The following is an 18523-nucleotide window of genomic DNA, read 5'->3' on the forward strand; positions in this document are numbered from 1 at the left end:
GCAGAGGAGAGGAGCAGAAGGTTATATTCAACCTGCAGAGGAGAGGAGCAGAAGGTTACATTCAACCTGCAGAGGAGAGGAGCAGAAGGTTATATTCAACCTGCAGAGGAGAGGAGCAGAAGGTTATATTCAACCTGCAGAGGAGAGGAGCAGAAGGTTACATTCAACCTGCAGAGGAGAGGAGCAGAAGGTTACATTCAACCTGCAGAGGAATAAAACAAGGAAAGGAAGGAAGAGAAGGGGAAAGGAAGGAAGAGAAGGGGAAAGGAAGGAAGAGAAGGGGAAAGGAAGGAAGAGAAGAGGAAAGGAAGGAAGAGAAGGGGAAAGGAAGGAAGAGAAGGGGAAAGGAAGGAAGAGAAGAGGAAAGGAAGGAAGGAAGAGAAAAGAGAGAAAACAGGTCAGAAAACTGAGAAAGAAACAGGAAGGTGAATAGCCTTCTCACTGATTCACCCGACATTATGGATCTGTACCTGTCAGAGAACACATTTCCCTCTGGCCTATTCAGAAGAAAGAACAGAGAGCCAAACTAGACCACATAGAACTGGTAGATGAGCATTTAATAGGTAGAATGAGCGTTTGGAACGACCTTGGCCCAAAGAATGTGGAGGGAAAACCTAAAAAGGCAGGACTGATAGAATGTAATACCGAATACAATTTCCTCCAAGTCACCCTAGTGGTGTAGTGCTACTGTTTAGGTCATAATATCTCAAATGAAATTTGTACCGACAGAATATTATTATAGAATATGCATAAAAAGCATCTTCTAGTTGCAACATTTGACCTATGCCCACACATTGTCTCAAGAAAATGTTATATGTGTAGTACCTTCAAAACACCAAATTAGGCATATTTCATTTCAAAATAGGCCATCACTGTCAATCGTGAATGATAATTCCTCAGGTTGTAGCGGTGAATTGTCCAAACTGCGTCTGCATGAAAATCATTGATGTCAATAAGTTTCATGGGAAAATGCATTTAGATCTTCTGAAATGACTGTTTGGGGAGTGAATTAGAGCAGATGGTGTTAAACTATTAGCTTTTCTTGTTTTTCGTTTCAATCAAAGCATATATCCTGCCTAGTGGCACGCATCACTTAACATGGTCCACACACACCCGCACGGTCGTGAAGAGGGCACGGCAGCACCTCTTCCCCCTCAAGAGGCTGAAAAGATTTGTCATGGGCCCTCAGATCCTCAAAAGGTTCTATAGCTGCACCATCGAGAGCAACTTGACAAGCTGCCTCACCACTTGACCGCAAAGCGCTACAAAGGGTGGTGCGAACAGCCCAGTACATCACTGGGGCCGAGCTCCCTGCCATCCAGGACCTCTATATCAGGCGGTCTCAGAGGAAGGCTCGAAAAATTGGCAAAGACCCCAGCTCCCAAGCAATTGAATGTCAACTCTGCTACCGTCCGACAAACGGTACCGGAGCATCAGCTCTATTGGCACTGACTATCTTGCACTGACTCTACACACTCACTAGACTTTATTAACAGACCATATATACACACACACACACACACACACACACACACAAACAAACACAACACAAACACACATATACAGTTGAAGTCGGAAGTCTACATACACCTTAGCCAAATAAACTGAGTTTAAATGTTTCACAATTCCTGACATTTAATCCCAGTAAAAATTCCCTGTTTTAGCTCAGTTAGAATCACCACCATTTTAAGAATATGAAATGTCAGAATAATAGTAGAGAGAATTATTTATTTCAGCTTTTATTTATTTCTTCACATTCCCAGTGGGTCAGAAGTTTACATACACTCAATTAGTATTCGGTAGCATTGCCTTTAAATTGTTTAACTTGGGTCAAACGTTTCGGGTAGCCTTCCAAAGCTTCCCACAATAAGTTGGGTGAATTTTGGCCCATTCCTCCTGACAGAGCTGGTGTAACTGAGTCAGGTTTGTAGGCCTGAGATGTTGCTTTAATATGTCCACATCATTTTCCTACCTCATGATGCCATCTATTTTGTGAAGTGCACCAGTCCCTCCTGCAGCAAAGCACCCCCACAACATGATGCTGCCAACCCGTGCTTCACGGTTGGGATGGTGTTCTTCGGCTTGCAAGCCTCCCCCTTTATCCTCCAAACATAACGATGGTCGTTATGGCCAAAAAGTGTATTTTTGTTTCATCAGACCAGAGGATATTTCTCCAAAAAATACAATCTTTGTCCGCATGTGCAGTTGCAAACCGTAGTGTGGCTTTTTTATGGCGGTTTTGGAGTAGTGACTTCTTCCTTGCTGAGCGGCCTTTCAGGTTATGTCGATATTGGACTTGTTTTACTGTGGCTATAGATACTTTTGTACCCGTTTCCTCCAGCATCTTCACAAGGTCCTTTGCTGTTGTTCTGGGATTGATTTGCACTTTTCGCAGCAAAGTACATTAATCTCTAGGAGACCGAATCAACTCAAATCAAATCAAAAGAAATCAGCGCGTCTCCTTCCTGAGCAGTATGACGGCTGTGTGGTCCCATGGTGTTTATACGTGCGTACTATTGTTTGTACAGATGAACGTGGTACCTTCAGGCATTTGGAAATTGCTCCCAAGGATGAACTAGACTTGTGGAGGTCAAGCAAAGAGGCACTTGAATGTAGGCCTTGAATGTAGGCCTTGAAATACATCCACAGGTACACAGGTACACCCCCAATTGACTCAAATGATGTCAATTAGCCTATCAGAAGCTTCTAAAGCAATGACATCATTTTCTGGAATTTTCCAAGCTGTTTAAAGGCACAGTCAACTTAGTGTATGTAAACGTCTGACCCACTGGAATTGTGATACAGTGAATTATAAGTGAAATAATCTGTCCATAATCAATTGTTGGAAAAATGACTTGTGTCATGCACAAAGTAGATGTCCTAAGCAACTTGCCAAAACTATAATTTGTTAACAAGAAATTTGTGGAGGGGTTGAAAAACGAGTTTTAATGACTTCCACCTAAGTGTATGTAAACTTCCGATTTCAACTGTATACACACACATTTACACTCATTATTTGCTGCTGGTCTTTATTTTACTCTTAATATTATCTATCCTGATACCTAGTCACTACTCTGGCTTCTTGTAAATATCTAACTCAATTACCTCATACCCTTGCACATTGATATGGTACTGGTACTCCCTGTAAATACTGGTACTCCCTGTATATAGCTCCAAGTTTTGCGTATTTGATTTTATTCCTCGTGTTAGTTAGTATTTTATATGATTATTTTCTAAACTCTGCATCTTTGCGAAAGGTTCATAAACAAGCATTTCACTGTAAAGTCTACACCAGTTGTGGCATTTGACATTTGATTTGATGCGCTGTTGAGTTTTGACCGCATGAGAAAGAAATGCCACTATTCAGCTTCATCTAACCATCCCCAAAAAAATCTCATTTGAAATTAGGCGTTTTTGGCGTAAGAGTAACATTATAGGCCTACTATGCTGTTATATTCAGTTCTGTTATCATCATCTTGCGGGACATTGATCCAGCTCATGTATTCTCAAATTGAAAAAGCTCCGGCAGGACTAGGTACCGTTTGTCCATCTTGAGACACTTTGCCAATATACACTTCCTCAAAATAGTCCGTATTAATCTAAATATGTCATTGATTTTTACATTTCTGCAGAGATCTTAGTTGCGCAATTTTACATCTAACTAAGTAAGGTGTTTGGTGCAGTATTTCTAATTTCTCAAAATGTGCATGAAAACGAGTAGTCTATCATTGAATGACAACAAACACTTCATTTAAGGATCCCTACTGTTGACCAATGACTAACGAAGGGGTGTAGATATCGGCTCCGAACTTCGGCTTGCCTCCCCAAAAAATTGTGTGTGCGCACAAACAGCTGAAAAAACCCTTGCCGAAGACCAAAACGAACAATAACGTCATAAAATGTCCTCATAACATATGCACAAACTGTTACGGATGGGAAGCATGCGGGCGCCTTTACACTGATCAAATGAGGCAGGAATTTATTTGGTGTCAGTTAGTGAAAATGCTGTGTAGATTTAATCCCTCCAGATTTCTATTGAGTCACTTTGACTTGGAAATGAGGCCAAAACTAGAAGCTGTCAGCTAAACCTTTTTCAATCTAATGCTATTTTACAAAATTTGCATCTGCTTCTCTCTTTCTATTCAAATATAGTACAGTCCTAAGCCAATATCCCCATCCCTTTTCCCACAGAAGGTAGCTTGCTAAATTGCCCAAATTAGAATTTGACATTCTCACACTGTTTGCAACACAGGCTTTTTAAATCACATGCACTACTGTGGTAGACATTGATGTACTCAAATCTTTGTTAAAAACACATTGAATCAAATAAATACAACGCACACTGCTTGCAGGGAATAGCAGGAAACTCCGATGTGAACATATCGATAAGAAGACTTAGTTAGTATTTAACTGGATATAACTAAATGCTTTTTAATTGCTCATAGATCTCTTGGAGGAAATGGATTAAGAGTGTTCCTACGGACAGGAGGAGGGCACAGGTGGGCATAGAGAGCCTCAGCACCCACCATGCCCTGGGCCCGGAACCAATCTAATCATGGGCAGAGGAAGCACTCCTAAAGGGAGACTAAAGGAGCTTATCCCTCCTCCAACCATGCCCCTTCAAGCTCTCTTTATAAAGAGTCATCTCTTCCCTTTGGGTCTGGGAAATAGTTTTGTAATACTACCTACAACAATGAAGAGTGGGTAGGAGCAATGCAAGGATCAACAATGAAGAGTGGGTAGGAGCAATGCAAGGATCAACAATGAAGAGTGGGTAGGAGCAATGCAAGGATCAACAATGAAGAGTGGGTAGGAGCAATGCAAGGATCAACAATGAAGAGTGGGTAGGAGCAATGCAAGGATCAACAATGAAGAGTGGGTAGGAGCAATGCAAGGATCAACAATGAAGAGTGGGTAGGAGCAATGCAAGGATCAACAATGTGGGATGTAAGAGGAAGACTGACTGTGAAAAACAGTTCATAGTGACAAACTGAGATCAAGGAGGATGGGCCACCTTCTTCACAGAGTGCATTGCATGTTAGCGGCCTGTTGACATGGTAGTAAACCAAACTAAAAAGGGGGGAACAGTAGTAAACTAAACAGGGGACGATCAGAGAGACAGATGCCCCAGTCGGAATGGTTCCAGGAACAGCTATTCCCCTTTAACTCTCAACCAAAGAGACAATTGGGAGTGAATCAATCTGCTGCCCAGACCCAGCCCCACTCAAACATCCACACACTTAGTTAGAGCCCAGGCTGAGTCATCATAACCATCGTCTCTGTCACTCCCACTACCATCATGTTTAAATAGCATACTATGGTATCACTTAGCATCACTGAGGCCTGTGTGGCCAATCGGTGTGACCCGGTTACAAGATTAGCCTATCGTGGGCCTGCATCCATGATTCTGCAACAGCTGTTCTCCAATAAGGCGTCATGGTACAGTGGCCGGACTAATCCATTAAGAACTGTATTGGTATGTGGATGAATTCAATAAAGACTGACAAATGGCTACCATACACTCAATCCCTTCCCAACCTCCACGCCACAGACACGGGCAGGCTGGTGCGGCAGCGCCAACGTTATATTACCCATGAGTCTTCATTTCTCACACGGGAAAGCTAATTGGAGGCCTGACAGCCACAGTGAGAGAGAGAGAGAGAGAGAGAGAGAGAGAGAGAGAGAGAGAGAGAGAGAGAGAGAATAACTGACCACTGTGACTGACCCAAAATGAAGGAAAGCTTCGCAGAGCATAGCCTTGCTATTGAGAGACGCATTGCAGAGCATAGCCTTGCTATTGAGAGACGCAGCCGTAGGCAGACCTGGCTCTCGAGAGAAGACAGGCTATGTGCACACTGCCCACAAAATGAGTTGGAAACTGAGCTGCACTTCCTAACCTCCTGTCAAATTTATGAACATATTAGAGACACATATTCCCATCAGATGACACAGACCCACAAAGGATTTGAAAACAAATTCAATTTTGATAAACTATAGGGTGAAATACTATTGGGTGAAATACCACTGTCTGCAGTCACAGCAGCAAGATTTGTGACCTGTTGCCACAAGAAAAGGGCAACCAGTGAAGAACAAACACCATTGTAAATACAACGCATATTTATGTTTATTTATTTATCCCTTTGTACTTTATCTATTTGCACATCGTTATAACACTGTATATAGACATAATATTCCTTCGATACTTTGTGAGTGTAATGTTTACTGTTCATTTTTGATTGCCAATGAAAGTGAAATACATAATAAACAATGTAAACATATGTTTCCCATGCTAACAAAGTCTTTTGAATTGAATTGATTTGAACTGAGACCGAGAGAGCGAGAAAGAGAGATTAGTCAGAGGCATGAGAGAGAGAGAGAAGTGAGAGAGGGGAGGGAGGGAGGGAGGGAGGGAGAGACAGACAGACACCGAGAATCAGTGACAGACAATCAGAGTGACAGACAGAGAGACAGGCAGACAGAGACAGACAGAGGCAGAGAGACAGGCAGAGACACAGAGAGACACAGAGACAGACAGAAAGACAGAGGTAGAATGTTCATCATACCGTGACTGGTGTAGGCCCTTCTTGCTGAGGTCCATCCTCACCCTCTCCCCCACATGTCTGTAGATCTCCACCAGGCAGCCCATAGCTCCGTCTCTCACCTAAGGACACCAGGGGGAGGTTCAAAGTTCATCTAGAACATGCCCTAACAGGACTACAATAGAATATGAAAATGTCTTTATCTACGGACAGAATGCAACTCCCATTCACTCACAGATGTGTATACGCCAACACTAATGTGATTTGTTTAGCAGATCTTGAAACAGTCGCTGAACAGAATCATTACCCTGCATCCCCCAAAAGATAGCACTGTTCTGTTCTGTGGCTGCCACTAGGGGGCGTCATGTCCCTGTAGAAATGCCTTTGTGTCCATCTGTGCTAGAGGCCCTCTCCCTCTCCCTCCCTGACCAGCAGTGTAATAAACTGATTCATGACACAGCAAACGCACCTGACTGGTGGGATCTCCTAGTAGATTGCATATGTGAGGGACTATTTTACTGAGGGTTAAGCCTTGGGCTCCGTACCTGGAAGAACAAAGAGGGAGAGAGAGAGAAAGCAATGACATCATAGGTAAGCATCAGCATCACTGCAAATAGACTCCTGACAATAAAGACCTTACCATAATAACATTTTAAAATTCCCTATGATACACATGAGAGAATATTGACACATTTTAAATCAAACCTAGGCTCATCCATGCTCTCGGCAGTCAGCTACAATTCCATTGCTATCAGAGTATTAGAAAGGAGAAATCTAAAAATGTATATTGAATCTTACCTTGCCTATGACGAAGGAATGATGGAAAAACATGAGCAATGGTAAAAGAGATCAGCCGAGAGCTCTAATGACAAGCTGTTGTATAGTATGAACAGACTGATTGATAGATCAGCCGAGAGCTCTAATGACAAGCTGTTGTATAGTAAGAACAGACAGATTGATAGATCAGCCGAGAGCTCTAATGACAAGCTGTTGTATAGTAAGAACAGACTGATTGATAGATCAGCCGAGAGCTCTAATGACAAGCTGTTGTATAGTAAGAACAGACAGATTGATAGATCAGCCGAGAGCTCTAATGACACGCTGTTGTATAGTAAGAACAGACAGATTGATAGATCAGCCGAGAGCTCTAATGACAAGCTGTTGTATAGTAAGAACAGACAGATTGATAGATCAGCCGAGAGCTCTAATGACACGCTGTTGTATAGTAAGAACAGACAGATTGATAGATCAGCCGAGAGCTCTAATGACACGCTGTTGTATAGTAAGAACAGACAGATTGATAGATCAGCCGAGAGCTCTAATGACACGCTGTTGTATAGTAAGAACAGACTGATAGATGGGTGATTGAGAGGCCAGGCAGTCTTACATGTTGAGTGTTGAGATGAGACAAAGGCACACTCCCTCTCTGGTCCTGTTGTTCTTGTGTTTGAAGCCTCCCAGCATTCTGTCCCAAACGTACTGGGGAGGACAGGACAGGATATTTGTACCAGGTCAACAATCAAATAGCTTTTTGTCACGGATCAGGTCATATCAAGTAACATACAATCGAGTCAGGAATCAAAACCTACCTGAGATTCAGGAATGAATCAACAGGGAACTGGGAAGGAATTGTGGGATTGACTCAAGACCTTTGTCAATAACTCGTCTATGAGGACATGTTAGCCCAGGAAAGCTCCACCTGTGGGATGTGGGATATGTGTATGTGTGAGTGTGTGTGTGTGAGTGTGTGTGAGTGTGTGTACACACATACCTGTGGAGTGGCAGCCTGCTCCATGATCTTCAGCAGCAGGATTTGATCTTGGTCTCTGACTTGGTCTTTGGAATCCCCCAGACGATCTATCAGACTGGGCAGTACTGGAGACACACAGGGGAGAGGGATGGACACACAGGGGAGAGGGATGGACACACAGGGGAGAGGGATGGACACACAGGGGAGAGGGATGGACACACAGGGGAGAGGGATGGACACACAGGGGAGAGGGATGGACACACAGGGGAGAGGGATGGACACACAGGGGAGAGGGATGGACACACAGGGGAGAGGGATGGACACACAGGGGAGAAGGATGGACACACAGGGAGAGAGAGAAGACAGGGGAGAGAAGAGAAGACAGGGGAGAGGGATGGACACACAGGGGAGAGAAGAGAAGACAGGGGAGAGGGATGGACACACAGGGGAGAGGGATGGACACACAGGGGAGAAGGATGGACGCACAGGGGAGAGGGATGGACACACAGGGGAGAGGGATGGACACACAGGGGAGAGAAGAGAAGACAGGGGAGAGGGATGGACACACAGGGGAGAGAAGAGAAGACAGGGGAGAGGGATGGACACAGGGGAGAGGGATGGACACACAGGGGAGAGAAGAGAAGACAGGGGAGAGGGATGGACACACAGGGGAGAGGGATGGACACACAGGGGAGAGAAGAGAAGACAGGGGAGAGGGATGGACACACAGGGGAGAGAAGAGAAGACAGGGGAGAGGGATGGACACAGGGGAGAGGGATGGACACACAGGGGAGAGAAGAGAAGACAGGGGAGAGAAGAGAAGACAGGAGAGAGGGATGGACACACAGGGGAGAGAAGAGAAGACAGGGGAGAGGGATGGACACACAGGGGAGAGAAGAGAAGACAGGGGAGAGGGATGGACACACAGGGGAGAGAAGAGAAGACAGGGAGAGGGATGGACACACAGGGGAGAGAAGAGAAGACAGGGGAGAGGGATGGACACAGGGGGAGAGGGATGGACACACAGGGGAGAGAAGAGAAGACAGGGGAGAGGGATGGACACACAGGGGAGAGAAGAGAAGACAGGGGAGAGAAGAGAAGACAGGGGAAGGGTTAGCATTGCTATCTAAAGATGTGGACGTTGAGTTAAAATCCAATGGAGCTCAAACGTTTAGTCAAGGCAGGGATACAAGCGTTTTTTAGTCAGGCATTTTGTCTAGAAATCTAAAACAATATTTTATTTGAACTCCTTTAACCATGAAGAAAGTGATATTTTTTAAGATAATAAAATGACACAATCTCACCTGTTCCCACATGGTTCCTAAATCGGTCCTGTAACCTTGTCACTAGGACAGATAAAAGGTCTATTCCAAGCAAAGCCACCTGGAACACACAAAAGGAGAACATTTTGAATAAACAAAAATACATATGAAATAAAAGTACATCGAAATAAATAAAACATCTTAAATTATCTCTTTTTAACAACATTAAACAATCTAACAATAAACAATTCCTTCTGATTCAGTCCAGTATGCAAATTAGTTTCACAAAGGGTTGAGGGTACTGAAATTTAATCACTCTATCTGCTGAAAAAAGGGCCATGTATGATGCTGCCACTCTGAAACGTGTCATATTTATTTATTTATTTTTTGAATTTTACCCCTTTTTCTCCCCAATTTTCGTGGTATCCAATTGTTGTAGTAGCTACTATCTTGTCTCATCGCTACAACTCCCGTGCGGGCTGGGGAGAGACGAAGGTTGAAAGTCATGCATCCTCCGATACACAACCCAACCAAGCCGCACTGCTTCTTAGGGATGATGCAGAATGTAATCCCAGTGCAGGAACATCAATCAGCGGAAATTTCAGAGCGCCACCTATAGTTTTCGATAAAACTCTAACTTTCATTAAAACACACATGCAAGGTACTGAATTAAAGCTACACTCGTTGTGAATCTAGCCACCAAGTCAGATTTGTAAAATGCTTTTCAGCGAAAGCATGAGAAGCTATTATCTGATAGCATGCACCCCCCAAAATACCAGGAACGTCACCTAAACAACAGATTTTGCGGTAGCCGGCGCTACACAAAACGCAGAAATAAAATATAAAACATTCATTACCTTTGACGAGCTTCTCTGTTGGCACTCCTATATGTCCCATAAACATCACAATTGGGTATTTTTCCCGATTAAATCCGTCATTGTATACCCAAAATGTCATTTCATGAAGGCCTGTCTGATCCAGGAAAATTCCGCTTTACAAGACGCAACGTCACTTTTTAAAATTACAAAAGTTGCCTATAAACTTTTACAAATCACTTCAAACTACTTTTCTAAACCAACTTTAGGTATTAATAAACATTAATAATCTATCAAATTGATCACGGGGCGATCTGTATTCGATAGCAGCAAGTCTTGAAATCATCGTCCATGTTTTCACTTTCACAACATCCTGTGGTGCGCCCAAAGAAAGGAAGTGCCTATACGTCATCTAACCAAGGATAAAGCAGACATAAAATGCCAGTACTGTGGACATCGTGTGGAAGCTGTAGGCATTGTAATGGGGACCTCATTTTTTGTCTGTCGCCTTAGACAATACATTGACTGGCGGATGAATATTTTTTTTGTGTTTTTGGAGAACAGTTTTCCCTGGGATTTTTACTCCTAAACACGTTCTGTTATAGCCACAGACACGATTTAACCAGTTTTAGAGACTTCAGAGTGTTTTCTATACACACATACTTATCATATGCATATACTATATTCCTGGCATGAGTAGCAGGACGTTGAAATGTTGCGCGATTTTTTACAAAAATCTGCGAAAATTCGCATCATCCCTAACAGGTTTTAACACAGTGCGCATCCAACCCGGAAGCCAGCTGCACCAATGCGCCGGAGGAAACACCGTGCACCTGGCCACCTTGGCTAGCGCACACTGCGCCCAGCCCGCCACAGGAGTCGCTGGTGCGCGATGAGACAAGGACACCCCTACCGACCAAGCCCTCCCTAACCCGGACCTCCCGGTCGCGGCCGATTACGACAGAGCCTGGGCGTGAACCCAGGGACTCTGATGGCACAGCTGGCGCTGCAGTACAGCGCCCTTAACCACTGCGCCACCCGGGAGGCCTGAAACGTGTAATATTGACTTATTACAACTTTTGTACAGTGCTGCCATAGAAAACTCATTTGAAAAAGTTGCCAGTCACCATGTTAAAAGTTGCCAGTCACCATGGGAAAAGTTGCCAGTCACCATGGGAAAAGTTGCCAGTCACCATGGGAAAAGTTGCCAGTAACCATGGGAAAAGTTGCCAGTCACCAGTCACCATGGGAAAAAGTTGCCATGGGAAAAGTTGCCAGTCAACATGGGAAAAGTCACCATGGGAAAAGTTGCCAGTCAACATGGGAAAAACATGGGAAAAGTTGCCAGTCAACATGGGAAAAGTCAACATGGGAAAAGTTGCCAGTCAACATGGGAAAAGTTGCCAGTCAACATGGGAAAAGTTGCCAGTCACCATGGGAAAAGTTGCCAGTCACTTGCCAGCCATGGGAAAAGTTGCCAGTCAACATGGGAAAAGTTGCCAGTCAACATGGGAAAAGTTGCCAGTCAACATGGGGTTGCCAGTCAATGGGAAAAGTTGCCAGTCACCATGGGAAAAGTTGCCAGTCACATGGGAAAAGTTGCCAGTCAACCATGGGAAAGTTGCCAGTCAACATTGCCAGTCAACATGGGAAACCAGTTGCCAGTCACCATGGGAAAAGTTGCAGTCAGTCAACATGGGAAAAGTTGTCCAGTCAACATGGGAAAAGTTGCCAGTCACCATGGGAAAAGTTGCCAGTCACCATGGGAAAAGTTGCCAGTCACCATGGGAAAAGTTGCCAGTCACCATGGGAAAAAGTTGGAAAAGTTGCCAGTCAACATGGGAAAAAGTCACCATGCCAGTCAACATGGGAAAAGTTGCCAGTCACCATGGGAAAAGTTGCCAGTCACCATGGGAAAAGTTGCCAGTCACCATGGGAAAAGTTGCCAGTCACCATGGGAAAAGTTGCCAGTCAACATGGGAAAAGTTGCCAGTCACCATGGGAAAAGTTGCCAGTCACCATGGGAAAAGTTGCCAGTCACCATGGGAAAAGTTGCCAGTCACCATGGGAAAAACCAGTCACCAGTTGCCAACCATGGGAAAAGTTGCCAGTCACCATCAACATGGGAAAAGTTGTTGCCAGTCAACATGGGAAAAGTTGCCAGTCAACATGGGAAAAGTTGCCAGTCACCATGGGAAAAGTTGCCAGTCAACATGGGAAAAGTTGCCAGTCACCATGGGAAAAGTTGCCAGTCACCATGGGAAAAGTTGCCAGTCAACATGGGAAAAGTTGCCAGTCACCATGGGAAAAGTTGCCAGTCACCAGTCACCATGGGAAAAGTTGCCAGTCACCATGGGAAAAGTTGCCAGTCACCATGGGAAAAGTTGCCAGTCAACATGGGAAAAGTTGCCAGTCACCATGGGAAAACCAGTCACCATGGGAAAAGTTGCCAGTCACCATGGGAAAAGTTGCCAGTCACCATGGGAAAAGTTGCCAGTCACCATGGGAAAAACCATGGCTGATGTCAGGTAAAAGCACTGTGCCCCCAAATAGTTAGCTGTCCTTGTCATGGGGTGAGAGAGCTGCTCAACGAACATCTAGTGAGAGTAGCCCTGCTAACACCATAACAACACATAAGCATCACCTGAGCTTGTGCCGGCCATGGTGCAATTTTTGAAACTTTCAATCTTTTCAATAAAATACAACTCTGCGCAATGAACCCTGCAGCATTGATGAACACTGCCATCTACTGGTGAGTGTGATAGAAGTGTAGGAAGTAACAGTGTTGCATTGTCCAGGCAGCCAGCAACAGACACGACCTATGTTATCCAATTTCACAGCTTCCGTATTATATGCTGCACAATTAACAGCTCTCCTTTCCTCAGTTTAGGCTGGAGACTGGTTCAGGTTTACTAGAACACTAACAGCAGCAGGCATGTCTGCCCTGGGGGCATAATCCTGATCCTTTGTTCTCATATGCAGATGAAAGGGAATTACAGTAATTAAACCGATGACAAGCCTAAAACAAAAGGTCTGGAGAACTAAAACTGGATGTCCAGAGGAGAGGACAACATTACAAAGAGCCCCAAATTGCAGCTCTGAATTCAACTACATTCAGTCTCTTCTCTGAGGGAAATGTAGATTATCTATATGGGTCACAAACTACTCATCTTAGGATCTGCTTACCCCATTTAGAACCCTAAACCTAACCCCTAAACCTAAAAAGCCTTTGTCCTCGTGGTGACCTGGGAAATGTTTTACTTACTTTTACTGTCCTTTCAGGGATTTCCAGGAACCACTAGGATAGTAATACAAGCCCACAAAAGACACACACTTGGTCATCATGGGGAGAGGAGGGTGGAGGATGGCTGCTGCAGTGCAACCTCCCTCCCTGCCTCACCCCTCCCTGCCTGCCTCCCCCCTCCCCGCCTGCCTCCCCCCTCCCCGCCTGCCTGCGTATGAGAATGTGTGAGTGAGTGAGTGAGTGAGTGAGTGAGTGAGTGAGTGAGTGAGTGAGTGAGTGAGTGAGTGAGTGAGTGAGTGAGTGAGTGAGTGAGTGAGTGAGTGAGTGAGTGAGTGAGTGAGTGTTTCCTCACTCTTCCTCTGCCTGGGCCTCTCCAGCCTGATCCATCCACCCATCCAGTCAGTCTAGCCCAAGCTAGTCTCCACCCCCAGAGAGAAACAGACCTCTCCTACTCCCTACAGACAGACAGATGGCTATACTGCCTCCCCCTCCTGTCTCACCCCCAGGCCCTCCCTTCCCACAGCATCCCCCGTCTCCCCCTGGCTCAGGGCTGATAAACATAGTAGGGATTTCTCCCTTCATCATGGCTGCTCTACACTTCATTTCAACATAACATGGCCTTCTCTTATATTGCTCCTCGAACCTGACTTTAACTAGGGGTATGTTGACGTTCTGAGACAAGCTAGCAGACTGGCTGGGACTGTTGTTCTACTTTCCCTGCATTCAGGTTCATTTGTTCACCTTGGCTGACTAGTGAGGAGCCGAGTATGGATCTCCACCCGGAGATAGAGGCTACAGGACACGGAGGCTGGTGGCCATCCTGTCTGATGACACGCTGGTAAAATAATCTCACCTCAGTCCCCATTAAACCTGCAGCTCTGCATCTCTCTCTCTACAGTACTGTAGCCATTCGTAGCATACAGTGGCATCATTGCCATCAGCTGGCTGAGAGGATGAACAACTCCTAAAATTCTATGACAAGCAGAACCTACAGTCCTACACACAGTAGATCTCTATATGACATGGATAAACAAGGAAGGGGACATTAGATGATTCCATGCCTATCCTCCTGGCAGTAAGACATGTCACACAAAGCAAAAGGCCCCAGCCAGTAGTGCTAGCTTGGTATAGCCAGCTAGATGTGTTCTCCAATACTACAGGATGGGTGGTTACCTCTCGTCCCACAATCCATTATAATGGACCACTTAATGACATCTCATTCACTTAAACGTGTCTACTACTCATCGCTGTGTCATGGAAAATAAGGATTCTCCCTCTGCTCTCATCTGATGTGGCTGGACCAGGCTTAGATTGAATCATGGCAGTCGCTTTGAGACTTTTATTTTATTCCCAGTGGCCTGACACTACACACACACACACACACACACACACACACACACACACACACACACACACACACACACACACACACACACACACACACACACACACACAACCTCCTCCCTCCCTTGTCTGTTGAGACAGTAGAAGGACATTAGATCAGACAGGCATGGGTGTATTGCAGATTCATTCGCACGCGCACACACACACACACTATGGGCTCTCCCTCCCTCCCTCACACTGCAGTCATTTTCTATGAGTCAGGGGAACAGCTGGGCTGAGCGGTGGCTGGAGGAGAAGAGACAGCCAGCCAGTTAGCCAGCCTGTGCTGTCTGGACAGACAGAGCCCAGAGGCAGAGCTATACAGTAGTTACCTAACACCCTGTCATTGGTCTGGATTCCTGACCCTAGTTCCCTCCCTTACACTACAACATCAACGGTTTACCAGCTGGGGTGGGAGTCAGAGCAGAGGTTTGACTGGACTGATACTAAACTACGGCTGCACGAAATGTGCAAAAAATCTAATTGTTACAGATTGCGATTTGACTTGCGATATAGATCAAAACACTTAGGTGAACTGTTGGAATCATAGAAATAACATGATTTATATTAAGAAGCAAAGTGGAAAGCATAATTGTTCTCGTTTGGAACAATGTGTTGACATCACTTGACCTAACAAAACAGCATGCAAACTTAGATCGAATCAACAGCGAGGAGGAGGGAACTGTGCAGGTTGAGTGACAGGGGGTGAGATGACAGAGTAAACTATTCAAATGTATGCTGCACATGGCTGAGTGGAGTTTCAAAATATTGAGATATGGCTCGGCATCTCTTGCAATACGGATATTGCACATCAATATTGCGATTTCGATGTGAATTGGATGAATTGTGCAGCCCTATCATCGACCAGTGCTTGGGGACAGCACGGTACTGAGTGATGCCGATAATATTACACTTCAGCTGCTCTGTATGTTGTTCCTGGAAGCCCAGGACAGTGACTCAGCGATAGACTAGTCAGCAGGCAATACTCAGGAGCCTGAAGGGGAATTGGCCTAGCTGTTCTAAAGCGGAGTCGAGGAAAAACTTGTAAACATGCATATACGAAACGCGCACACACACACACACACCAGTGTTTCCAGTACACTTCACACAGACAATGCACCATTTCTGCCTCTCTATTCAAGCTTGAATTCCTGGATTGAAAACAATAAAATAAGAGTCTGCTCTTCCAGCTAAACTCAGCAAAAAAAAGAAACGTCCTCTCACTGTCAACAGCATTTGTTTTCAGCCAAATTAACATGTGTAAATATTTGTATGAACATAACAAGATTCAACAACTGAGACATAAACTGAACAAGTTCCACAAACATGTGACTAACAGAAATTGAATAATGTGTCCCTGAACAAAGGGGGGTCAAAATCAAAAGTAACAGTCAGTATCTGGTGTGGCCACCAGCTGCATTAAGTACTGCAGTGCAGCTCCTCCTCATAGACTGTACCAGATTTGCCAGTTCTGCACCTGCAAGTTCTCTGACATTTCTGGGGGGGAATGGCCCTAGCCCTCACCCTCCGATCCAACAGGTCCCAGACGTGCTCAATGAGATTGAGATCCGGGCTCTTTGCTGGCCATGGCAGAACACTGACATTCCTGTCTTGCAGGAAATCATGCACAGAACGAGCAGTATGGCTGGTGGCATTGTCATGCTGGAGGGTCAAAAGCTGCCGCTTTCAAGGTGCGGGACTCTAACCCAGAAGCTTATAAGAAGTCCTACTATGCCTGTTTTATAGAATTTGGCAGTACATTCAACCGGATGATTTGGGCCTAATTTATTTATTTGAATTTACTGTAACTCAGTAAAATCTTTGAAATTGTTGCATGTTGCGTTACATTTTTGTTCAGTATTAAAGCAACAGTAATTTTTCCTACTTTGGTCTTCATACTTTGATCTGGTTTCCTTTGATCTGGTTTCCTTCATCCAGTTTCATGAAAAACATCATTTTGACTGTTCATGACCTTTAACTTCTTATGGCTGGGGGCAGTATTGAGTAGCTTGGATGAATAAGGTGCCCAGAGTAAACTGCCTGCTCCTCAGTCCCAGTTGCTAATATATGCATATTATTAGTATATTTTGATAGAAAACACTCTGAAGTTTATAAAACGGTTTGAATGATGTCTGTGAGTATAACAGAACTGATATGGCAGGCAAAAAACTGAGAAAAAATCCAACCCGGAATTGGCAAATCTGAGGTTAGTCGATTTTCAACTCAGCCCCTACTGAAGATAAAGTGGGATATTGGTCATCTTGCACTTTCTAAGGCTTCCACTAGATGTCAATCGTCTTTAGAAACTTGTTTGAGGCTTCTTCTGTAAAGGGGGGATGAATGAGAGGGGAATGAGTCAGAGGTCTGCCAGCAGTCACAAGCTGTTCACGCGCATTCACATGAGAGGTAGCTCCCGTTCCATTTGCTTTTCTGAAGACAAAGGTTGGAATATTATTGAAGTTTTATGTTAAAAACATTGATTGATTCTATACAATTCATTTCAATTCAAATGTATTTATATAGCCCTTCGTACATCAGCTGATATCTCAAAGTCTAAAACCCCAAACAGCAAGCAATATACATCGTTTGACATGTTTCTACGGACTGTAACGGAACTTTTTGACATTTCGTCTGCAACTAGTTAGCGCGTTTGGTTAACAAATTAAAACTCACGAAGCGCGTTAACAAAAGTAGCTATTTGGACATAAATTATGGACATTATCAAACAAATCAAACATTTATTGTGGAACTAGGGTTCCTGGGAGTGCATTCTGATGAAGATCATCAAAGGTAAGTGTATATTTCTAATGTTATTTCTGACTTCTGTTGACTGCACAATATGGCGGATATCTTTTTGGCTTGTTGGTTCTCTGAGCACCGTACTAAGATTATTGCATGGTTTGCTTTTTCCGTAAAGCTTTTTTGAAATCTGACACAGCGGTTGCATTGAGGAGAAGTGTATCTATATTTCCATGTACAACACTTGAATTTTCATCAACATTTATAATGAGTATTTCTGTAAATTGATGTGGCTCTCTGCAAAATCACAGGATGTTTTTGGAATTACTGAACATACACGTTACCAATGTATACTGAGATTTTTTTATATAAATATGAACTTTATCGAACAAAACATACATGTATTGTGTAACATGAAGTCCTATGAGTGTCATCTGAGGAAGATCTTCAAAGGTTAGAAGTAATCACTATCTCTATTTCTGATTTTTGTGACTCCACTCTTTGGCTGGTAAAATGGCTGTGTTTTCTGTGACTTGGCTCTGACCTAAGATAATCGTTTGTGGTGCTTTCGCTGCAAAGCCTATTTGAAATCAGACACTGTGGTGGGATTAACAACAAGATTACCTTTAAAATGGTATAAAATACTTGTATGTTTGAGGAATTCTTATTATGAGATTTCTGTTATTTTGAATTTGGCGCCCTGCACTTTCACTGGCTGTTGTCATATCGATCCCGTTAACGGGATCTCAGCCCTAAGAAGTTTTAAAAGGCAAATGTATTTTATAAAAAAT

At 44.1% G+C, this 18523-nt stretch overlaps 1 protein-coding gene and 1 non-coding gene across 2 annotated transcripts in view; one reads left to right on the top strand and one right to left on the bottom strand.

Moving 5' to 3' along the window:
* LOC115129841 (CLIP-associating protein 1-like) overlaps positions 1 to 18523 on the bottom strand; it is a 140027-nt gene that overhangs the window by 85399 nt on the left and 36105 nt on the right. The window contains exons 3-7 of the mRNA XM_029660647.2: positions 9594 to 9672; positions 8311 to 8414; positions 7927 to 8018; positions 7009 to 7084; positions 6564 to 6661 (exon numbers count right to left, since the gene is read on the bottom strand). Coding sequence (XP_029516507.1) covers positions 6564 to 6661; positions 7009 to 7084; positions 7927 to 8018; positions 8311 to 8414; positions 9594 to 9672 — 449 coding nt within the window. The remainder of the gene's footprint in view (positions 1 to 6563; positions 6662 to 7008; positions 7085 to 7926; positions 8019 to 8310; positions 8415 to 9593; positions 9673 to 18523) is intronic.
* On the top strand, positions 12923 to 13047 carry LOC115131368 (U4atac minor spliceosomal RNA). Its single transcript, XR_003863946.1, has one exon. It is a non-coding gene; the product is annotated as a U4atac minor spliceosomal RNA (small nuclear RNA).

Source organism: Oncorhynchus nerka, linkage group LG1, assembly GCF_034236695.1.
Source record: "Oncorhynchus nerka isolate Pitt River linkage group LG1, Oner_Uvic_2.0, whole genome shotgun sequence".
In the NCBI taxonomy this organism is placed as follows: Eukaryota; Metazoa; Chordata; class Actinopteri; order Salmoniformes; family Salmonidae; genus Oncorhynchus; species Oncorhynchus nerka.